Source organism: Panthera tigris, chromosome E2 (assembly GCF_018350195.1).
Source record: "Panthera tigris isolate Pti1 chromosome E2, P.tigris_Pti1_mat1.1, whole genome shotgun sequence".
NCBI lineage: Eukaryota > Metazoa > Chordata > Mammalia > Carnivora > Felidae > Panthera > Panthera tigris.
In genome coordinates this window covers 59,283,300-59,307,546 of record NC_056674.1, presented here as the reverse complement: position 1 = coordinate 59,307,546, position 24,247 = coordinate 59,283,300, and the positions used below count along the sequence as shown (strand labels likewise).

Sequence of the window (24,247 nt, the reverse complement as noted above, 5' to 3'; positions counted from 1 at the left end):
GCGCGCCCCCGCGAGCCCTGTGTGAACGCGCAGTGACCGCTGAGGGCGCCGGGCGCGGGGTGAGGGCCTGCGGGGCGCGGGTTGCCCGCGCGTGCCCACGCCTGCGGGACGTGCACCGGTGCGCACAGCGCTGCAGTGGGCATCGCGTACTTTGAACGCTTCCCGCCTCTCCGGGCTTCTCTCCTGTTTGAGTTTGGGGAAGCCGTTCTCAAGTGCGCGTTTGGTGGAGTGGACTGTGCTACACGCGTTACTATGCAAACGCATAAAACATACTCAAATCTGTTCCTCGATGTGGTCTTAATATAGCTGGGATTGGTTTCCCTTCAGAAAAGCCAAACATGGCGCAGATCCTTGTATAGTTCTTTCCCAAGCCCAGGACAACGATGTTAGTTGTGGCTCTTCATTCCCGCTGCTGTTTACTAGACAACAGGGCATTTGTGCATGCGTCGCTTTCTGCCCCAGGTTTTTTCTCCTTTGTCACAGTCCTTTACCTTGAAAAACCTCTGAATAAACACCACTTAAACATTCTATCTGGTTTCCAAAGTTCCAAAGGAAGGCTTCAAGCTCCAAGTGTACTATCTTGGCTGCTTTGTATTTATTCTGTGAAAAATGGAGAAAGAAATCCAGTAAGCGTTTGTTATGTACCTACCTACTGCCAAAAGCGTAGTGATCGGGGTTGAAGTCTTAAAAGAGTGTGTGGACTGTATGCTGCTTTTCTTGAATGTTTTTTTCTTTTTTTTAAAAAATATTGAGTGGTGAGTTGCTTTCTTGGCTTAATTGCTATTTTGTAAGAAATGGACTTTTTGTTCTCTTGCTGGACAACTGTTCCCAAATGCAAGAGGGAAAAAAAAATCAATATCTGGCATATGGAGGTGGGGGAAGGGAAGGAGAGTTTCATATTTCCCTAGTCCCTTAGGCATCCGTAAAGCTTTACCGAATTACCCCAGGCCTTGAGTTTGCAGCCACAGGGATAGACTTCAAGGGCCCAGCTACTGGTGCTTCAGGATCACTCTGTGATTTTCAAGTACTGAAGTCCACATTTACAGTGACTGCCTAAGTCCTCCCTAACCTTGAATTCCTACTTGCAGCTAAAACCACATCTCGCTAGGTGTGCCTCAGAAAATCATCCACGGCAGTGGGCACGGAAAGGTGTCTCATAAGCATCGTCTCCATGTAAGAATACCATATTCATATAATTAATATTAAATCATATCTAAAATTTACTGATTTATTTTAACATACAGATAATGTAACCTAGTGTAACTTTAGAAAACAAGTGTGCTTGAGTATATGTGAAAAATTTCATGTGCCCTCAGACTGCAGTTTAAAAGTTTGATGTAGTGACCAATTTTCCGAGTGGTAAGTTAATATTCATGAATTATATTATGCTAGTTAATATAATCATAGTATGATTTATTTTTTAAAAGAATAATATAAATATCACCGTTTCTTAAAATAATCCAAATAAAGTGGAAAAACTAGAACACATGTTTCATTTAAATTTATTCAATGCTTTCTCCACGAATCTCATGATGCTTTTAAATTATAGAATTATTCTAGCAAGCCAGATGGTGTCAGTTTTAAATAACTCCGACCCTATTCCTTTTTCTATAACATGAAATGACCATAATTGTGGAGGAAGTAAGGTCACCGCTAAAAAATTGAACATGATGCCCCCAGCATTAGTGATGTAACGTGGCTGTAAGTCATGCCGTCCGGCTATTTCTAAGAATCTGTTAAATGAGGCCTGAAACAGTAACCGCAGGGTAGGAGACCTTGTTCGTGCCACACACAACATGGAGGACGAGTCACACCGAGAAGTTGTTCAGCACCTCAGGCCTGCCCGGCCCGGCCCGCCTCTCCTCTTTCTGATTGGAAGAGATACTCCGGCCTGGAGGATGTCTGGGCACTCATTGGCCAGTTGTCCTATCACTCCCGGGTCATCTCTTTGCTCTTTAGAACAAGTAAACAAGCAAGTATTGCTCAAGAGAAGCCCAGGAGCTATTCTCAGAAAGGATTTAGTCGGGAGGATTTTGGAGTTGACCCTCAGTGGATCGCAGTGTGTAGGAGTGTCTTCGCTGGCTCCCGGGAGCTGCTGTCAGCAGCCGCCAGAGGCACCGCGTGCAGCGTGCTTCCTCTTCCCGGGAAGCTGTCCGTGACAGACAACTTCAGAAATCAGCCAGCGAGTGCACGCAGGAAAGCCGTCATAAATCACGCTCATGATCTAACATTATTTCTGAAAGGGCCACGGACAGCTGATTCGGCGCTCCACGGGTTTTTTGTTTGATTATTCGTAAATTCTGAAGGATTGCTGTTTTTCCAGCTTTTGCCCATATATGGGACTTTTAAGGGAGGCATCTGTTGAGAGTCTATGCGCCCTCTTATTTTAAGCTGAACCTTTTGTCTGGCCTTTGAATATTTCCCCTTTCTATCACTTTGTTTCTTCTGAGCAGGGGAGTAAGATTCCATTTTCAAATCTGGATTGTGAGAACCAGCGTGGGTAAAGCTAACAGTTTATTTAGGTCCAAGAAATACTACTTTCTAGGACTTCTGGGCCAACCATTTTTTTTAATGTTTATTTATTTTTGAGAGAGAGAGAGAGAGAGAGAGAGAGACAGAGTGTGAGCGGGGGAGGGGGAGAGAGAGAGAGGGAGACGCAGAATTCAAAATTAGGCTCCAGGCTCTGAGCTGTCAGCACAGAGCCAAATGCAGGGCTCAAACTTATGAGCAGTGATACCATGACCTGAGCCATGACCTGAGCCAAAGTCCGAAGCTTAACTGACTGAGACACCCAGGCTCCCCCTGGGGCAACCAATGAAAACAATAATCCTGCTCTGTAATCTATTTATCTCCTTAGATGTTATCAGTTCTCTATAACAAAGAACTCATTACTATAGTCTCATCCCAGTGTTAAAACAAATGATCTATTTTATCTGTTGTTTTTTTTTTCTCATTTTGATATGAACATGTCCTCCTTAGAGTTCTTTGTATGGGATACATTTCTGTATAAGGGATGATGAAAGTGTTCACGACATACAAAACTTTCCCTGTTCAATGTGTAATAGTTATCTGCTATCCACAGCCTTTCCTCTTGGGTTCCTTTCTGCCAACAGGGGTTACCCAAGCTCCCACAGCCAAATGTTTCTTTCTATTCTGGTTAGCACTAATTCAGTCCTTGCACATGTTTGGGTGGCTTATCGTATACAACCTTCTGTTAGTCCTGCCCTCAAGGATACACGGATATAGCTAGGCCTTCCTAACTGTCCAGTTACCGAATCCATACTCTAAACAGAATAGTTTCACCATTCTTCTAAAGATGGGAATTTAACAAAATTATTTTGTACGTTAGTACAACTCTAAGCTCCTCTAGGAGAAAATTGCCTATGGGAAGGGGTAGATAGATTTAGAAAAAAAAAACCAACAACACTAAATGTAACAGTGGCAAAGATTATGCCTTAGAAGCTATGGAGCCATGCCAAACGTAGCACGTAGGCTAGTCAGGCATTCTGTAAAAGTTTATCACGTATTTCTGCTTGGTGAAATACTTCCTACCTTGGATCATAATGGTGACCCACCAGGTTTCTCTAAATCTGTGTGGTTCCTGTTTCTTTTTAGTCTTGTAGCCAGTTTTTTTATTTTTTCATTCAAGAAACATTTAGTAAACATTCATTGCGTGATGATGTGTGTTGGTGTATATATCACATGACAAGGATACATCTAGGGAGATTGGTACAAAAGGAAGCAAGTGTTTATGATAAAACAATGTGATGGTGCTCCTTCCTAGGAGATGCCATTTGGGGACAAGTTTGGGGGGGTTTTGGCTCTTTAATGGCACAGACAGAAGAGATGGGTCTTCCTGGCAGAGGAGACAGCTTGAGCAAAGTCAGAGATGTTAACTAGGCTGGTGAGCTTTGAATTATCAGAGGGCTCCCCTAAGAGCTGGGTGTGGGCACAGGCCGCAAGGCCAGACCGGGATTTAGGCATGGTGCGGTAAGGAATCATTGGGGCCATTACATACCTTTACATAGGTGAGTGCCACAGTGAGTCTGCTTTGGCTCATGTGTTACTATTTGAAGGAATAGAGTTGTGATGCCAGCGTGGAGACTGGTCTGAAAAGCAGTCTAGATGGAAAGGCCAGTTGGGTGTTGCTTTTCAGTTGCGGGTTTGAACCATGGTTTGAACCATGTTCCAAGGTTTGAACCATGACTTACTGTTTAGTTATTTTTGTTAGAAGATGCACTTCCTCTATTATCAGATTCCAGGGACCAGGGGAGGCAGCCCTGTTTCTGGCCTTGAGACTGCTCTACAGAGGTGATAGTGAACAGTCAGGAATTGTGGAAACTGGCAGGGTCATTAGTTTTCTATCTGACTAGCAAGACCTCAAGCTCCCCCAGAAACAGTGGGGTGGCCAGGGGATTCTTGGCGTCCCTTAAGACCCTGGGCAGTCCCAGCAGGGTTCCCAGCTTTGTTGTAGAGAGGTTCCTGTAACCACACCCACACCCCGGGGCCTGACTCTGGAAACAACTAATAACTACAGTTTCTTGTTGTTGTGAGCTATTTAAGGTAAGCCACTGTCACGGGAAGGCTTTGCCTATTCTCTCCAGTTGGGCCCCGCCTTCTAGAACACACGTGCCCTGGAGCACAGTAAACAAGGTAACTAAGGGCGGAACCACAAGACCGGTTTGGACAATGCAGGAGTCGGTGTTTGATTCAGCAGCTAGCATGATTTCCCCTTTCATTGCAATAAAGGAAGAAATGAGTGAATGTCAATTTTTAGATAAAAGAAAGGAGGCTGATTGGCACAATCGGGGTTCTATTTGGTTTACGTGGGCGGTTTGGGGCGCTAGACAAGTTTGCACCGATCCCCCTGGCCACCTAATCAGGCCTCAGGCCGTCCTGGGCCCTGTCCTAGGGTAATTCTTGGAGTCATGGTGGTGTGTGTTGTGGGGATTCTGGAGGGTCCCTGGGGCCGTCCACGGCGGTGGGGGTGGGGTCCTCAGGGCCGTCTTGGGGGGTTCTCATGGGTCTGGGGAACCTCCCGGGGACCTCGGGCCGTCTTGGGTTCTGAGGGTAACCTCCGGGGGGGGGGGGTCCTCAGGCTGTCTTGGGGGGTTCTGGATGGGGACCTCCGGGGGAGTCCTCGAACATCTTGGGGGGGTCCTCCGGCCTTCCTCGCAGCTGCCGGCATTCCACGGCGCCGCCACCCCTGTTAGCGCAGTGGGGAGGGCGTGAGCCCATACTCTGGAGGTGGCGAGTTGGGTCCTCGAGCACGTCCTCAGTCGGGACGCGGCTACCATCGCCCGATGTTAAGTGGCATTGTTTTCCCGTGCCCGGTCCGGGCGCGGGACCTGGGACCCGGTGGCGTCAGGTCCCGGCTGGGCCGCGGGGGCCTGAATCGCTCACCGCTCGGTGGGCGGGGTCGGGCGGCGCGGGGGCGGGGCCCGTCGTGCTCCCGGGGGCGGGGCCCGGCCGACCGGCAGCGCGTGCGCACGGGCGGCGGCGGCGCCGCGGCCGTCCCTCGCGCCGGCATGGCGGTGTGCGCTCGCCTCTGCGGCGTGGGCCCGTCGCGGGGATGCCGGCGACGCCAGCAGCGCCGGGGCCCGGCTGAGACCGCGGCGGCCGACAGCGAGCCGGACACGGACCCCGAGGAGGAGCGCATCGAGGCGGGCGCGGCGGCGCTGGCCGGGGCGGGGGGCGGCCGGGGCGCGGGCCCCTCGCCGCCCCCGCGCTGCTCTCTGCTGGAGCTGCCGCCGGAGCTGCTGGTGGAGATCTTCGCCTCGCTGCCCGGCACCGACCTGCCCAGCCTGGCCCAGGTCTGCACCAAGTTCCGGCGCATCCTGCACACCGACACCATCTGGAGAAGGCGCTGCCGGGAGGGTGAGCGCGCCGGGGGCGGGGGTCCTGGCGGGCGGGGGTCCCCCCGGGGGAGGGTCCCGGCCGGGCGGGGGGCGGTGACTCCGGGGCTGTCTCCCACACTGCCGGGGCGCGGAGTCTGGGAGAGGTGGAGTCCCCGCAGGGCCGCGGAGCCGCGCTGTACCCGCCCTGGGGGCCCTGAGCGGGGGTGGAGGGTCCCCCGGCCTCAGGGACAGGACGGTTGACTGTGCTGGGGTTGGGGCTGGGTTCAGGCCAGGGAGTAAGCTGACGCATGTGGGCATCGGCCTCGGTCCCCAGGCCTCGGGGGGCGGAGCTGAGCAGAGCGCAGGGGGTGAAGTCGAACGGTTGGGGAAGCAGCCCGAGCCGGGGAGTGTGGAGGGTCTCCTTAGGGGCGGGTCTGTGGAGGGGCAGGTGGAGCGAGGGTTGAGTTCCCTCTCTTGGATGCTGGTGGCAGTAATGACGGTGGCGAATAGTTAGTTTTGTAACAAATCCCAGGAGGAAGGGTTTACTTAATCCAGAGTTCCAGAGTCTCTGGACAACGTTTGAACGTTGACAAATGCCAGGTGTTCAGTGAGGTGTCATGTTTTGGTAAGAAAGATAGGTGAGAAAAAAATCCAGACCATGCAGAATGGCAGAAGGAAGAAATTAAAGATCATCAGAGATCCCTGCCATCAAAGATAACCCATTCTTACAATTTTGGAAAACGTCTCTCCGTATGCACATGTAGAGTCCTGTACACATTTTTACTTAGATGGGATCGTACCATGTATATTCTTCTAGAGACAGTTTACTATAGAAAAAGCTTCGTGGTATGTCTCTGCGTGCATATGCCACAGACTAGTTAGTCCCTTACCGGTCGACTTCTGAGTTTGCAGTTTTTCCTGGTCATAAACAGTGCTTGTCAGGGCTGCTTTTAAGCAGATACTGTAGCAATTTATATGTCCATGTGTCTTTTAGGACGTCTGCGATTGTCTTGTTAGGGTGCACATCCTCGCAGCACGTTTGTGTGTAGTGGAGTGCACACACTGATGGCACATAGACACCCACTGCCCAGCCGTTGGAATTTGCACCCCCTCCCACCCCAGAGGGTGCCTGAGAAGACCGCTTTCCCCGGATTCCACCCCCACCCCTCCCCCCAACAAGGGGGTCAGTCAGTCATATCTCTGCGGTAATGTTCAGTGGTCAGGGCTCTGGATTTTTACTCAGCGGTTCAGGCTCTATTTATATGCCGTGAGATCTTGGACATGCTGCTTCGCCTTCCCAGGTATTTGGGAAATGCTGCTCCCTTAGGGTCACGTTGAGGGTTAAATGAGATGATGCATGTGAAACTCTCACCCCCTAAATGGTAATGTTCTATTATGGGGCCTCTTGGCCATTGTATTTCATGTCTTGTGATTCCTTATTTGTGTGTTTTTGTTTTTGTCTCTTAAGACAGTCTATTTTTGTAAGAACAAATTTGTAAGAACTCTCCAAGTATTAGCAGTATTCACCTTTTGTCTTGTATGTGGCAAGTGCATTTCCTTTGACATTTTAAAGTAGAGGCAAAGAAAGTTCCCCTTTCTCTTTCTCTCTGAACTCTGTCTTTTCATTTGTTTTGCTTTTTGTTCACCTGTAAGACCCAGATTGGTCACAGGTGTTCCATTGTGCTTTGAGAAGTTTGTCCATCCGTCAGCCAAACCAGTGTGGTGCTTTCCGATGGGTTTGTCTCTGGGGAATTGTAATGTGGCTAGCTCAACTCTAGAAACAGAGAGTAGCGAAGACTTTTGTGTAATCAAAAACTCAAAGGTATGCCACAGAGTAAAACTCACTGGGGATAGAGTTCAGGGTGGATTGTAGAGTCGCTAATGGAAATATAGGAAGTCCTGATGCGGTTGTAGAAGGTAGTTGGGAGAGAGAGAGGACTATGCTGTCCCTTCCTGCTGGGGCGCTTCTCAGTTCAGCTTTCCTGGGACAGCAGACCATGTGGTAGAAGGAAGGCTAACTGGGAAAGTTCTCATTTTGAGAAATTAAAAAAAAAAAAAAGATAAAAATGGTAAAACAGGGGGTGCCCGGGTGGCTCAGTTGGTTGAGCGTCCGACTTCGGCTCAGGTCATGATCTCACAGTCTGTGGGTTCAAGCCCCGCATCGGGCTCTGTGCTGACAGCTCAGAGCCTGGAGCCTGCTTCGGATTCTGTGTCTCCCTCTCCCTCTCCCCTTCCCCTGCTCGCGCTCTGTCTCTTTCTGTCTCAAAAAATAAATAAATAAATAAATGGAAAAACAGGTATATTCCTAGTCACCCCCAATAAGTGTTAATTCTTTTGTTATATTTGTTTTTGATTCCTCTACCTTTGTAATTTTTTTTTTTGATCGTTTAAATGTTTATTTATTTAGTTATTTTGAGAGAGAGCAGAGGAGGGGCAGATAGAGAGGGAGACAGAATCCCAAGCAGCCTCCGTACCATCAGCACAGAGCCAGACGCGGGGCTTGATCTCGGGAACTGTGAGATCATGACCTGAGCCAAAACCATGAGTCAGATAATCAACCCAAGGGATTGAACCACCCAGGCACCTCTTGACCTTTTTTAACAGAAAACATCTCAGCTGATACTCAAAGTCGTCCCTTCTGGTCAGCACTGCCCTTTCTACTCCAAGAAGCAGCCACTGTCATAGGCTTATTTACTAGTGTATATAGGACATATACATCTGTATATAGCGTATGCTAGGACATTGTTCCCAAATGTAACATTTGTGGTGGTTTAGTTTTTAGAAATATATCATCTGTGAGTATCGTACATCTGCTTTTTTTCCCCTTGTGAACTTCTGTTTTTAAGTTCTGTTCATGTGAATACATTTAGTTTTGGTTCACTCTTTTTAAATGCTGTGTGGTGGTTCATCATTTGGAGAGACCACACTTTGTCGCTTCTCTTATTTTTATATCTTTCTTTTATTACATATAGCATACAGTGAACAATACGTTTCCTTGAATGCAGATAACATACACGCAGAAGTAGTGTTGTTGGGGCAGTGGGCTGTGCGATTTGCACTTTTGCTAGGTACTGCCCAGTTATTTCTGGGCTTGATTTAGCTGCTTTCACACCTGTCACTAGAGCATGAACAGGTTAAGTCACAAAAGATGAAATACAAATGTTCATTATGCATCATTACAAAGTTGCAGTCATTTCTGGCCCAGCTATTTTAAGTTATCCCATTTAATCCAGCATCTGCCAAATTCTTTCTAATCTGAAAGATCCATGTTTTAAAAGTTTATTTATTTATTTTGAGACAGAGTGTGTGAGCTGGTGAGGGGCAGAGAGAGAGAGAGAGAGAGAGAGAGAGAGAGAGAGGAGAGAATCCCAAACAGGCTCTGCACGGTCAGTGCAGAGCCCCTGTGGGGCTCAGTCTCGCGACTGTAAGATCATGACCTGAGCCAAGATCAGAAGTTGGGTGCGTAACTAACTGAGCCACCCAGGCACCCCTGAACAATGCATTTTTATTTATTTTAATTTGCATGTGCCTGATAACTAGTAAGGATGCACATTTAAAAAAATAATTATTGGCAGTTTGGATTTCTCTTGTTTGCCTATCCTTTTTGCCCATTTTCTCCCCTATTATTTTCTTACTATTTTGTGGGTTTAATTTATTTCACCTGGATCGATTTCTGTTTACTATATTGTAAAACATTTTCGTGTAGTCTATAGTCATTTGCAATTTAACTTCATTTATAATGACTTTTGTGAAAGTTACATGTTAATCAAATTCATGAATTTTGGGTTTAAGTAATGATTTTCATCTCAAGGTTATGTAGATGGTTGGCAGCTGGGTCTTTGATTTCAGTAGTTCATTCTGGTAGCTTGAATTGCAAGCTCATTTATGTCAAACATTGGACTGTTCGCAATCCTATATGGTATACCTAGATGTGTCATAGCGTTAATCTAATTGTGTTTGAAATACATATACACGTATACGAATAGTCATGTATGAGACAGGCCTGATTTCACTTCTCTTAATTCCCAAAGTTCTTCTTTCCTGAACTAGACATTTGGTTAAGGTGAGTGTTCATAAGGCCAAAGTGCCAGGTCTATTTAGGTAAAAACCAAAGTACTCCCAGCCTTGGTGATCAGGAGGCTGGATCTCAGGCTGGCTGAGAAGGTGGGTTGTCCTTGCCCCCTCAGGTTTCGTGAATGGAACCTCCAGGTCTGGTCCAGCCCTGACAGGAGTATAATGGTGCCTCCATTTTTTAGTGTCTTGGGTGGGTGAGACTAATTAGTGACTTTGCATGTTTACATGTTTGCTTTCTATCTTTTGATTGGATTTTCCAGAACAGAAAACAACCCACAAAAATGGGAGTGGGAAAGAGGATACCATACACCTGTGTTTTCTTGCTTTACAGGATTTAGGGCCATGAGTGACTTTCAGGGTGCAGACAATGCCTGCATGTTTAAAATGATAGGATGATTTTGCAAGGGGGGAGGGTCGGGGGGTAGCACTGGGAACTGAAAACGAGGTAGCTCTCTATAATGTTTGGTGAGACGTTCACAATTTCCAGTGTCCTAGCAATAAATCAGTTATTTGTATAGAACTTTGGCTTTTCTAGTCTGCTGCTTATTGGAGCCGTTGGATCAAATATTTTCTAGTGGTATTTCTCTGGGCAGGTGAAAGAAGGTTGTTGGGAGAAGCCAAGACTGAGCTCCTAATTTTGGGGTCCGCACATAACAACTGGCTGGCTTACAGAAACGGGATCAAACCAAGCCCGGCCTCCAGGACGGGTGCAGACCAGGGCCAGGGTAAACACTTTTTGATGCATCATCACTCCTTAGGCTGCAGGCCTCCTGCAGTAACTTACGTGTGGGGCTATAAATAAGTCATCACTTCTCGGAGTTCTGAGGGCAAAGCCAAGTGCGTTATTTTGCCTTTGACCCTGACGAGGCTTTTCTTGGTTAATACTTCACCATTTAGTTGGTGAATTTAGAGGTCCACATTCACACCCTAGTTCTTAATCACAATAATCAAATAACAAAAGACAAATTTAGAATGCGTGTGTTTTTCCCCTCCCACACTGAGCTGTAAATATTCAGACATAAGCATTTCATTTCATTCAGCTCAGTACCTGCTGGTGTCAGGTTTTGAATTTAAGATATATATATTATATGTATATGTATAATTTGCCCATTTCTTCCCTTGATGGTAAGTTTTTTTGACACACAGAATGATATTTGGGTAATATTTTGATCTGTGGTAAGTCTAAAGTGGGTTTAGATTCTGTCATGATTAGAAATAATCCGTTTCCTATAATGTATGATCTTTTTGATAGAAATGGGAAATTAAAAACCAATATTTAATTCTGGTTTTGCAATCAGAAGAAAATGCTATTTCTGTCCTATCTGATATGCTGATGCAAAATAGGAGCAACGTGGCTTTTGTTAAATACGGTTAAAATTGGAAGGTCATCTTAGGAAGAGGTGAAATGGGCAAGCTGTACGTTATAAGGCTGGCTTCAGGGATATTTTATGATTACTTGTAAAGCAGATCCTAGCCCACTAGTTTTGGTGGTGGGATGGGCAGGTCAGTGAACTGTTCCCGTAATAGAAACGCACGGGAGGCCAGCCCCCCTCCGGTACATGCAGCAGGATTTCACAATTTGAGGGAAAACCTTTATCTTTTCTTCCTGCTTTACCAATTGAAAGGACTATAGTCCTCTGTGTTTTTGCAAGTTGAATCTCATATGGTGCTTTACAGAGAAACCTTTGCCTTCTAGTTAGCAAAGCAGAAAAGGGTATAGGACAGTGGTGCATCATAGGGGAACATTTTTTTAGACTTTGTCTTTTTGACCTTAAAAAAGTAAGCTAGAGGGGCGCCTGGGTGGCTCAGTCGGTTAAGCGGCTGACTTCGGCTCAGGTCATGATCTCACAGTCCGTGAGTTCGAGCCCCACGTCGGGCTCTGTGCTGACAGCTCAGAACCTGCAGCCTGTTTCAGATTCTGTGTCTCCCTCTCTCTGACCCTCCCCTGTTCATGCCCTGTCTCTCCCTGTCTCAAAAATAAATAAAAATGTTAAAAAAAAAATTTAAAAAGTAAGTTAGAAAGTGAACCTCGTACCCAGAAAGCATCGAATAAAGATGTCCCCCGACCGTATTTAATTGGATGGACACTGTTACCTTGCCAAAAAGAATCGATTGGTTCTTAGAAGTCCAGGCACTGCCATTTTTACTGTTGCCCTGTGTTTATAAAATGAGTGTGTAACACGTGTGAGGCTCTGACTTTGTCTTTCTGGCTGGAAAGGGCTTGCAAACACAAGGGTGTCTTTGGGACTTTGCAGAGGAACAAGCGTCCTCTGCAAAGAAGGCCCTTTCCCCAAGGCTGGCGGGGTTTGGAACTCATGAGTCAGCGTCCTCTGCCAGCGACACCATCACTGTCCATGGAGAGGCTCGGGAACCTGAGCTGGCCAGGCCTGTGTGTGAAGCGTTAGTGGAGGGGCAGGGACGTGTCAGAAACACTAGACAAGGTCCGGGGAGGGGTGGCAGTGACTGCCCCGTCAGGCTCATGGGCTTCTCTCCTGGTCTCATCTGTGGGCGGCGGGGCAGGGAGTGTGGGTGTCTGAGGGTGACAGATGGGCATTCCCAGGAGTGGGTGTCACTTGGCCAGCAGGTGGGTGCCTGTCGTGGGAGGCGGACTGGGGTCAGAGTCCTTAGCCCGTTGGCACTGAGATCGCTTACCTTTACATGGACTGAACTCGTTGAGAACAAGTCACATGAGTCATAGGCGGTGTCAGCCGTCCTGGGGAGGTGTTTGTTTAAGTGTCCCAAATAGTCCAGGTGTTGAATAAGAGACACCTGTGGGCTGTGTCCATGTTTTGGGTTTTACAGTCTTACCATCCTAAGATGAGCTGGCTGCAGAGTTTTTCCAGATCTGCTACATTATTAAAAAGACAGAGAGAGAGAGAGAGAGAGAGAGGCATTTCATGCAGTTACAGTAATAGCTAAGCGAAGCGGGGCACTGGAGAACACATGGGTTTCAGGTCAGTGGTCTGTCGTTGGAGAGGTGGTCCTGGATACTGGCACAGAGCAGCGGTGTCGGGAAACCCGGGGACTGGGTGCCCAACTCCCCTGTCCTGCCTGGTGGAGATCCCCCTCCCACCAGCCCCAGCCCCCAACTTCGTTTTTAGCCTCAAGTCAAACTTGGAGCCATACTTTATTAAGGAGGGTATTTCGCTCCTAGTTTAGTGCACACAAAAATCAGTCTTACCAATCAAGCCATCTTAGAGTTTTATTTAGAGAACCCTGCAGCGTGCAGCAGGTAGGAAGGACATGAGCAGCCTCTGGTCCACCTTCCGGCCCTTCTCCCTGCTCGTGCAGTGACATGTCTGGTCACACGGTCCTTTCCTCCTGCCTCTGCCTCACCTGGTGGTGCAGCAGCCTCCCTGGAGCCCCCGCCTGCATTTCCAGGCACATCTCTGCTGGCGCCCCCATGGGTTAATGGTTCTCTGTGGAGGCTCTGTCCTTGCTGCTTTTCTACCTAGAATCTTCCATGCCTTTTTTTTTTTTTTTTTTTTTTGGTGCTGCCTGTGGCCTCCCATCACTGCTGCCATCCACCTCCCTCCAGGGCTGGGGGACAACTTCCCTTTCCAGATTTGTCTTGTGTGCCCATTGGCTCGCTGCGGTAGCGTCTGAGTGCGGTGCTGTCACAGCGTGAACGGGGAGGAGGAGGCTGGGTCCCTCCGTGGCCGCCTCTGGCACTGATGTGGCACACGGAAGAATGGCGTTCCCGTTCCTTTTTTTTTTTTTTTTTTTTAAATTTTTTTTTTAAATGTTTATTTATTTTTGAGACAGAGAGAGACAGAGCATGAACAGGGGAGGGGCAGAGAGAGAGGGAGACACAGAATCTGAAACAGGCTCCAGGCTCTGAGCTGTCAGCACAGAGCCTGACACGGGGCTCGAACTCACGGACCGTGAGATCATGACCTGAGCTGAAGTCGGACGCTTAACCGACCAAGCCACCCAGGCGCCCCGGCGTTCCCGTTCTTGGTCCCCTTCTGCTCTGATGTGTGTGCTTATCTGTCATGGCTGGCACAGGGACTGTGTCTGTTAATCTCCACCTTCCCTTCCAGGGAATGGGCCTCTCAAGAAGCAGAAGTGTGTCTGCTGGTTTCTGCAGGGGTGAGGGAGAGAGAGAACGCTTCTAGCCCACTCTCTCCCACCCATAGAGACTGACCAGAGTGCCGTGTGGATGGGGAGTTTTTGGGAAACCCCATCATACGGCCCGGAGCTCGTTGGACAGGGAATGCGTGGTGAGCACTTGGCAGCCCCTGGCAGTTAGGTCACAAGAGGCTGCCGCTTGTGTTGGCTTGACTTGGGCCAAATCACTGGGCTGTTTTTTCTCTCGGGCAAAACATTTTTCAAATAGCTTTTTGGTAAAAAAAAAAAATTTTTATGTTTATTTTATTTTTGAGAGAGAGAGAGAGTGTGGGAGGGGCAGAGAGAGGGGGAGACACAGAATCCGAAGCAGGCTCCAGGCTCCGAGCTGTCAGCACAGAGTCTGACGCGGGGCTCAAACCCGCGAACTGTGAGATCACGTCCTGAGCCGACGTCGGACGCTCAACCGATGGAGCCCCCCAGGCGCTGTGGAAATTTTCCAGTTGGAATACTTGAAGTGGCAGTTTCCTTTTTTTTACTGTGGTGAATGTACACATGCAACAAAAACTTCCACTTGGGCTGTTTGTAAATGCACAGGTCTGTGGCACTGAGCACTTTCACATCATTGTGCAGCCATCGCCCCCGTCCGTCTCCAGGACTTTCCCTTCTTGCTCAGCTGTGCCTCTGTCCCCATCACTAGCTCCCCATTTCCTCCCCCAGCCCCGGCAGCCAGCATTCTTCTGTCTGTCTCTCTGAATCTCACTACCCCAGGGAATCCTGCAGTATTTGTTTTCTGGGGACCAGCTTGTTTCACTGAGCATAAGGTCCCCAAGGTTTATCCATGTTATAGCAGGTGGCAGAGTTTACTTCCTTTCTAAGGCTGAATAATATCCCGTTGTGTGGATGGCCCACTTACCTGCCTTCTGGATATTGTGAGTAGTGCTGCTGGGAGCGTGGGTGCAGGGGCCCCTCCTTCAGCTCTTTTGGGGATGTATCCCAGATGGAGAATGAGAGCAGGTCATACGGTAATTCTGTGTGCCCGTACTTTTCCACATTTTATAAATTTCCTCAAGCCCAGCTCACCCGTTTTTCTCCTCCTCCCAACCTCTTTTTTTTTAAATTTAATTTTTATTTTTTATTTTGTGGCCATCATTGGAGTAGGCACTCTCCAAAAAAGAGTCTCTTAAGCTATTTTATATAATAGATAAGCAAGGAAACCTTTTTTGTAAAAAAGTTTTTTGTTTAAGTCATCTCTATTCCCAACGTGGGGCTTGAACTCACGACCCCGAGATCAAGAGTCGCATGCTTCACCAACTGAGCCGGCCGGATGCCCCAGCAAGGAGACTTGAATCGCCCGCCTTCCACCCCAAATCCAGTACTTGAGAAGCAGCCGGAGGCATCCTGGTTTGCTGTGCTAGCTTTCAGTCATCTGGGACAGGGTCTGTGCCAAAGGATAGAGGTCACACGTGGTAGTTTTTCTAGAAGCAAGGGTACATGGTGCTGGCCAGTCTGCAGGCCCTAAAGGTATTTTATTTTATTTTATTTTTTTAAAATTTATTTTTGAGAGACAGAGCACAAGTGGGGGAGGGGCAGAGACAGAAAGAGATACAGAATCAGCCGCAGACTCCAGGCTCTGAGCTGTCAGCACAGAGCCCGACGTGGGGCTTGAACCCACTCGAACCGTGAGATCACGACCTGAGCCAAAGTCAGATGCCCAACCGACTGAGCCACCCAGGCGCCCCCCCCAAAGCTATTTTAAGGGCAGTTTCCCCTCATGACTTTTGGAAGGTTTCTGGAACAATCAGAGGATGTGGCGTTGTTCTTATTCCCTATTCAAGAGAAAGATTTTCCATCAGGTGGAAAATAAACATTTCTCCGAGGGACGGTTAGGTCAGAATGGCATTATTCTACCTTGGTGGATTTGTTAGGGCCTTTAGGGAACATTAAGAAAACCCCGCCAAGGATTGCTGTATTTATTAGCACGGCACCCTAATTTTGCTTTTCTTCTGATTGCTGGTGGGGTTTTTGTGGACACTTACTGCTCGTGCAGCTTCATAGCCCGTGCGATGCCAGCCAGCAGTGCTGTGCCCTCACGCAGCGCACAGAAAGCTGGTGATGTGGCCGTTGTGGCTGCAGCCCTTGGAGCCATTCGGGAGGTTGGCTCCTGTCGCGACGGAGTGTGGGTTGGACTCTGACGCAAAAGCCATGTCAAGTCACCAGCCTTCGGCGACCTGGGCCCAGGGAGCAGCATCAGTGCCTCACGGAGGCCTGGCCGTTGACTTCCCGCTCTCACATCTGTGCCCTGTATCTGACTCTTGGCACCGAGGGTGCCAGTGCGCATATCATACAAGCGTGCGGTTCACGGAGGGCCACCGCCACCCCCGCCCCCTGCAGTCACACCACTTGGCCAAGGAGGCGGTAAGAGACTCCTCATTGTCCGTCACTGCACGCACTGGTGGCCTGCTGAAACCGGGAAGGAGCTGTCCTTTCAAAACCACACAGCAAACAAAGCGAAGCAGCAATCTTGTGCGGTGGCAACTTTGAAGTGCATGGTTTGCACAAGAGAAAGCCAGTGTGTCTGGAGAGCCAGACACAGTAGTGACCGCTGACCGGTGGCTCTCGGGAGGAGCCGCTGGGCTGCAGTGGGCATCACAGAGCGGACAGGAAGTGGTGAAGGCCGCGTATGTGGAGCAGAGCCCTTCTCAGTGACTGTGGGGTAGACTGGCTGCTTCAGTTTGTTCTGCCGCCCGGGTGGCCTGTGCGGGTGTGGACGAGCCGTGCTGTCTCAGGTTCCATGCAGGTGTGGCTGAGTCCCTGCCCCAGGCTCACGGAGGGCTCCCAGGCCCTCAGCCTCCAGTCCTCGCTCTCCAGCCAGCAGGATGCCCTGCATGCTTTGTGCTTTTTTTGCTTGATAACGAGCAAGGCTGTGATTTTTGTCTTAGTCTTCAGTGTCGCGTCTGTTCGTCAGCAGAGGAGGTAGGGAGAAGCAGGGTCCCGGGCAGGCCTGAGCCGCCAGCCCCCAGGTAGCTTCTCCGTGCTGCGTGCATCTCGAGCTTTACTTTGGGTACCGTTGAAGCGCTACCGGCTCACAGAGGCATTTGGGCCAGTATCATCCATTCTGTTGAAAAGACCAGACCGGACCTCTGGAGGATCGGGGCCGGGGGTGGGGGGCAGCACGTTGCCACTGCCGGTCCCCCTGTGTCGATCCACGTTCCAGACGGCCTGCTGAGACGCCAGCCTTGCCCAGCCTTGACGCGCCTTCCTGTGCCGGGGGCACGGTCCCAGAGGCGGCCGTGCCGTGAAGCCCCAGCCGGACGCTTGCACCGAGTGTGAGCACGGGGAGAGTCCTGTGCTGATGCGTGAGGGCCTGGGCGGGGGGCCGCGCTTGCCACCCTGAGGCGCCCCGTCCGGGCTGCAGTTCCCGGTCCCGCAGCGCGAGCTCTGCTCCGCTGTGCCAGCCTCAGGCCTCTCTGCGCGTGTTTCCTCCGCACTGATGTGGACGGGGTAGTGGCAGCAGCAGTCTCGGGCCTGCCGGCAGGGTCGGCCACACTGACGCCTGGCCCGAGCAACGGTTGGTACCGGGCAGGTGTGGTTATTGTTAGCTTGGCCAGTGGGCGGGTCTGGATCCGCGGTGATTGGCTCAGGTCCGTGCTTTCCTTTCAAAGCCCTGCTGGGACCCGGTCACCTGAGGTTTCAGCTGGGCAGTGCTGGGGCGTGACTTGGAAAAGTGGGGCTGTGGTGGGGCGGGGCGGGGAAAGGGAGAAGGAAGCAGGAGGGTTCCAAGGATCCCTGTCACTGGCTGGGGTCTAGGTGGCCTGGTGCCAAAGGGACACGGGTGTGCAGCTCTTCCTTCCAGGATCTCGCCCGGGACTCTGATCACAGGCCTGTGGCTTTGTTTAATAGAACCAGCAGCGTGGCGAGCCACAGCAGGGGTTCAGGGGGCCTTGGTGGAACCCTGACACCAAGGACCATCTCATTTTCTGGGAACGTGTTGTTTCCCGACCACTGAGCTTGTGCCGCACCCCGTCACTAGCTGGGCGTTGTCCGATTTTGGGTTTGTGCCCTGAGGCTTCTGGAGCTCATCGGAGTGGACAGTGCAGATTGTCCTTTCGTCAGGTGTGGTCTGAACCCAGGATAAAGGCTTCACTGGTGAGTGCGGGTGCTGTGTGCCGAAGTCCCACAAAACCTCCCCAGCAAGGGACAGACACACACTTGGAAGACGGGGCCAAGGTTTCGGCGCACCTCCCCATACTCCGACCCCCGCCCTCCATCCATCTGTTTCTGTCGTTTCATGATTTCTTGACCATGATCTCCAGCAAGTGTTTCTTGTTGCAGAGTATGGCGTTTGCGAGAACCTGCGGAAGCTGGACATCACGGGCGTGTCTTGTAGAGACGTCTATGCCAAGCGTAAGTTAACCTGTTGCCACCCACTGTCACCTTTGTTCCAGAGCCAGACGCAGAGTGAGCACCCATGATAGGAACACGAAGAATTTGACCCACAGCCCATGGGGCCCTTCTCAGACGCCTCCTCAGGGTTGTAGCTGGCGTGGTCGTGCTAAAACCAAGGGGCTCTTTTCTCTGTTGCTGGGCGTCTCACCCTTACTTTTCAGCCCGTCAAGGAGAATGGTGGCTTTTATTAGGTGTCAAGGGCCGTTGGCTCTGAGAAACGTGGCTGCCCTGGAAACTCTGGGTGTTTCCAGAAGTGTCCCTTCCTCTCGATCCTGGGCCCGCAGCCTGAGGGGACAGGTGGACAGCAGCTCCATGGTGAGGTGTGGCCGCTCCCGCAGGCTCCCTCGGCCGGTGGGCCTGGGCCGCCGTGGAGCGCACCGTCCTCCAGCCCCACCCAGGCTCCCCCTTCTCGGGCTCCTTCTGCCTTGCAGTCTCCTGTCGCCATGATGAGCCCCCCGGACCCCCCCATTTCTTGTTCTCTGCTCCCTTGCTTTCCAGAGTCATCAGTGACACTCCCCATCTGTGTGTTCACAGTCCCCCCAGCCCCAATACCTTTCCTCGGGCCTCTTGGTGTGCGAAGGCCTGTGTTCACACCGTCACGGCCCGGGAGCCGCGGATCAGCACCGACTCGCAGAGGGCAGCCCGCAGGTCCACTGCCCGGCCGCCGCCTGGAGCTGGGGATCGGAGAGCGCAGGGACGATGGTGACCCAGTTCTCTTTGGCCTAAAGTTGACTTGTTGACTGCTCTGAAAAGGACCTTAAGTTTTCATCTCTAACCATCTTGGTAGATTTGGGTTTTCCTTCTTTTGAAATGTTCTCCATTGAAAGCACGGCAGGTGGTCTCCTCCCTAAATGCCTTGCCTGCCAGCTGGGGCCGCATCTGTGCGGGGACACCTTCGACTCTGGTCAGAGAAGGAGGCCGGTCGCGGAGAGCCGGCCGAAGCCCTGGCAGCCCCTCCAGGCTCTGGGCCGCGCAGGTTCCTGCCTCTTTCCCTGTCCTTCCTGTTAGCAGGTCTGTCACTCGGGGTCTCTCTCTGGGATGCCCCTCCTCACGGGGAGTGTGGGGTCGCCACGTAGGACGGGCTCTGAGGGAGACCCTGGTGGGGCTCTGTCCCTGCAGGCTGATTTCGTCGTCCGGCCGGTGCCTCGCCCATCAGAGGCTCTGTCCCCACACGTGGCGCGTGTTCTGATGCGGGCTTGCGCACACCGGGGAGCCCTCCTGTCGGAGGCTGGGGTTCTTCACGGACCTTCCTCTGAGGAGCCAGCGTGCTCACGACACACGCAGCTTGTGGGGCTCAGCGGTGCCCTCCCACCTGCCGCGCACCTCTGGGGGCCTCTGTCCTGCCGCGCCCAGCACCCTGCTTCCCCCCCCCCCCCCCACCGCCTTCCTCAGGGCCTTGGGCTTCCCCTTCACCCTCTGCTGCTGCACCCAGGTCGGCAGCTGCCCCCAGGTCGGCAGCTGCCCCCTGCTCCCCGTCTTTGCCCCTAGACCCCATGCGAGGCCGGCTGCTTGGGACCTGCCAGCTCCCCCTTCCCTGGGCTTCCCCGTGTGCGCTCAGACTCTGCTTTCTGCTCATGCCTCTGCCCCACGTTCCGCCATCTCTCCAGGGGACACGGGTCTGGGGGACCCAAGTGGTCAAGTGTCCTGAATGCCGGATTCCTTCCTGTCCTCTCCTCTCAGCAGCCGGAACAATGCTGCTTTGCATCCTGCAAAGCCCAGACTCCAGAGGCAGAAAGCCAGTTCTGCCCCTCTCCCTGCCCCCGCTCCGTTCTGTGGGTGTGCACACGGCCCTGGCTTCACTCTGGTTCCTCCGTGGTTTCCCAGAGCTCGTGTCTTAAATCTAGCCAGAGCGTGGATATCAGATTGTTGTTGAAGCAGAGGCACATGCCCCACGACGGTCTCCATGTGCGTGCACAGAGGACAGAGATGTCCTGGCTTTTCTGGACCATCAGCTGGTTTCTAGGAGTGTCCACTACGTCAAGTTTTTATCATCTGACCGCTTGAGTTTGTTAGGTCGTTAGACAGTGTCATCTGAAAGCAGCTTGAAGGGAGAAGTTTCCTGCAAGTAAGCACTCATACTTGGCCTCGGGAGTGTAGGCATTCAAAATAGCATCTGGAGGAAGGCAGGTTCCTCTGCCCACCGGGGGTGGCTGCAGATGTGGGAATTAAGGCCTCCTTAGAGCTCGACTCGGCCCTGCTGTCCTGTGGAGCACAGGTGGGCAGTGACTGAGCAGTGGGTGGTACGGCTGGGGTAAGCCAGGGGTGGGCGACTGAGAGGGGACAGGGTAAGGTGAACATGCTCCTGTGCACGTCTGGAGTGCTGGGGGTGTGGACAGGCACACGTGGACATCGGGAGATTTCTTTTCACCGCTGAGTCTTGACCCCGTAAATGGTTGCAAAATCCGGGGAATGATTCATAGTCCCTTATTCAGGGTCCCGAAGTGTTGAATCTGCTCCCGTCAAAGCCAGCTTTGGTCTTCATATACGTGGCGCGGGAACTGTCTTTGTGAACTTGCTCTGAGCCTTACCCAGGAGGGAACCGCTTAGCTTCTGCAATGGGTGCTGGAAGAAAATCGATGCTGGTTCCTGGTGTAGGTGGTAGAGTCTGCAGCCTTGATTCAGAAGTGAAGAGGTCTGAGTTAGGAGGCTGCCAGACATTGCCCTTAATCAGAAACAAAACAGACGCGGCAAAGGTCAAGGGAAACACCAGGTGTGCACCAGGCAAGGGAGAGATCTGACTTGAGCACGGGGGTTCCCTAAACGGTCTCCCCAAGGTCCCCCAGCCCCGGCCCTGGCTCTCCCACCTCCGTGCTCCCTTGATCTGTGGTGGTCGAGAGAGGAGGGTCCTGAGCTTGCCCCCCATCAGGAGTTTCTGGTGTGACTCCTTTGGTTGAAGGAAGATAGGTCACCCCTGGCAGATGCTGGCCTCCTGAGGTTCTGGGGGCCGAGTGTGTAACAGGAAATGTCCATGGCCAGTGCGGGAGAGGGTGTCGTCATGAAAAGTGCTCATACCCTCGTGGGAGCAGAACCCTCTTCACCCTTTCCCTGCTGTGTCTGTTCAGGTATAAACCCTCGCGTCAAGTCGGGACGTTTCATGAAAATCCTTCCCGATTACGAGCACATGGAGTACAGAGATGTTTACACCTGCCGTACGTACCTCCTGCTGGCTCTGGCTTTTGCGGGCAAGCACGGCCGAAAAGCTGCATGGAGAGGGACCTCTAACTCTGGGCACGAGGACTGCTTGGGTCTTAAGAGCGAGCTGCCCTCCTTGGCTTTTGCTGTTTTCTTGCTGTTCTCCGTGGCTTGACCACAGCCGAGGCCACACCTGAGCCGTGGCCCGTGTCAGCTGCACACACGGGCTGGGATTCTGCAGCAGCTTTGGGGTTTTTGGGTTGTAGCAGCAAGACCACTCTGTTGATGCACGTTTTCATATTTGTTGTTTATTGAGGCTGAAGAGAGAGGACAGGGTAGAAGCCTTGAAACACTTCTGTTCCAAAATTAAACGTAAATGGTTTGCTCTGAGACTTCATTAGTCACGTTGTAATAGCTTGCGTGAATTAAAAAAAAATCCTACGATGTACCCATGCTGGACAGAAGTGTGTAGAAACAGTTGGTTAATTAGAATCTGATTCCTCTCTTGATTGGCATCACTCGAGTCTGGAAATTTCCATAAGCCCTATTCCAGGTGATTAATGCCACCTCAGGTCTTCGTAAGGTTGAGCTGAGATGCAGGGTGAGTGTCTGTTGTCGAGGAGACATTAAACGTACCTGCTTGCGCTAAAAGGTGTTTTCACGTTCCTAGAAGCACAGGGCACCGCTCCCTCCTGTTACGCCCACCCTTCTGAGCCTCCGTGTGTCTGTGTCTCGTGCCTGGATCAGGCCCCTTCTGGAGTCTCGTGTCTAACAGACCCTATGGGAGCAGAGGGAGAAGTGTTGCTTCTGGGACTGCTCCTCATCCCGTCAGACTGGACGCGCAGCTGACACGTGTCCGCTGGTCCCGTGGCGCTTAGGGACCATCCTGGGTCTAGTTAGTGTGCCTCAGGGTACGTGTGAGCTCGTGCTCAGCTCCTGTGACAAGGGGGCTTGTCAGGAGTGCGTGTGAGCAGGCACGAGGAGCCGGGTGGGCCACCTGGGGGGTCCGGTGGGTCAAGTCTGAAGTCCAAAGGCGTGAATTGTGTTCTCTGAACCCTCTTGCCCTCTTGGAAGTTTCCTCTAGAACAGTGTGCTGTGGAGTGACCCACCCTCCCGCTTAGCGGTCAGTGAGCAAAGGTAGAACGTTGAGCTGTGCTGACGGGAACCGCCTGTGCGCAGGACCATAGAGCTTCATCACGTCATACGTCTGTCACGGATCCTTCCGGAATCACAGTCCATCTGGGGCTTATACCGTAGGGCTAGGATGGAATTCTGACCCACTGTGGGCAGTACCTAGAGTGTGTCCTTTTGTCCCCCGTGGTGGGCAGGAGTGTTCTGTGGCTGTCGGGATGTGTCACAGTCTGTCTAGGCTTTTCACCCACAAGCTGTGCTCTCCACCCCCCCCCCCCCCCCCCCCCCCCAAGCTCGTAGCTGACAGCTTTGTAACAGGCCTGTTCTAATCAGACACCACCCACTGCTGTCCTCTCTAAGGTTTGCGTATTGTTTAAAAATACAGTGGGCATTATAGAAACCTTGGACGACCCAGAAAATACAAAGACAACAACAACTTGTGAGTATTGGTTGCATTTTTCTGGGGACATACTTACGCTGCGAGCACTCTGTTGTCTCCACGGTCTGTTAGAACATCAGGAAAGAAGTTCACGTGCGTGAAGAAAGGAAACCAGTTTCAACCCGAATTGAGGCCTGTATGCCCAGGCCGTGGGTATTCCAGGGCTCCTGGTGCGTTCTTGTAGAGGGCAACTCAGGATGCAACATTTTTGACGTCGGCCAGATCCTCTGGAAATGTCTGCGTGGCGACTGGCTTGTGAGGACCTTGGGACCCGGCACTGTTTCTTTCTCTCTCACCAGTTTGCCCTGTCCCTGGAGCTCTTGGCACCCGGTGTTCCCTGGTCTCTTGAAGTCCTCTGGGCCAGGTTCTGCCGGGCCGGAAACCGTCAGCAGCCTCCGCGTAAGACGCTGTCCTGGGGAGGCGCGTGTCAGCCCACCTCATGGTGCTGGGCGTCGAGGGCCTCTGTGGCCCCCACGAGCGGCTTGGGCCGTGTCGGTTGTGCTTGTTTGTCTGTCAGGCCGCATGTTATTGTCATCGCCTGAGACTCTTGGTGGTCTGTGTCCGTGAGGCGTTGGCGGCATCGTGGGGGATGCATCGTTAACGACGTAGCTGACGCATGTCCCTATGTGTGAATTGATGGTGACCAGTGACCAGAGGACTCAGGGTTGTGAGGCGTCCGTCTGGAGTCCCAGCGATGCTCCACGGCTCTGGTAGGTACAGGGGCTCTGGCGGAGTGTCACGCACTCCTCCGGGACGAGGTGCACGAGTCGCTTTTAACCCTCGACGTAGACGACACGGTGTTTGGCCGCACAGGTGCACCTGATGGGAAGGTTCCTCCAGAGTCCCCTCTGCCTGGTGGAGCCAAGAACACGTGGGGTTCCCGAGGAGGGGGAGACCCTGGCAGTATAAAGGCGGAAGGCGCTCCCAGAAAGGGCAGGGAGGCCCCGGCGGGAAGTGGGTCTGAGGGAGGGAGGCAGCCTGCCCGTCGCCCGGCCGGATCCTGAGAGCCTCGTCTCGTTCTGCATGCGGAGTGTGTATCCTGCAGCTTCGCTCGGCTCCCTCATTCTGACGCGTTTTTGACGCAGCCTTTGGGGATTTCTGTATGCTCTGCCATGTC

General features: G+C 51.8%; 1 protein-coding gene across 5 annotated transcripts in view; it reads left to right on the top strand.

Moving 5' to 3' along the window:
- FBXO31 (F-box protein 31) overlaps window positions 1–24,247 on the top strand; it is a 51,427-nt gene that overhangs the window by 493 nt on the left and 26,687 nt on the right. Inside the window, exons 2-4 of one of the 5 annotated variants that reach the window (XM_042968057.1) lie at window positions 1,089–1,173; window positions 18,315–18,386; window positions 21,491–21,577. In XM_042968057.1, the coding sequence (XP_042823991.1) occupies window positions 21,523–21,577 (55 nt within the window). In that variant the 5' untranslated portion in view covers window positions 1,089–1,173; window positions 18,315–18,386; window positions 21,491–21,522. Of the gene's footprint in view, window positions 1–1,088; window positions 1,174–5,508; window positions 5,878–17,963; window positions 18,129–18,314; window positions 18,387–21,490; window positions 21,578–24,247 lie in introns of those variants that run through there. The other 4 variants (XM_042968054.1, XM_042968058.1, XM_042968056.1 and 1 more) reach the window with 4 other exon arrangements.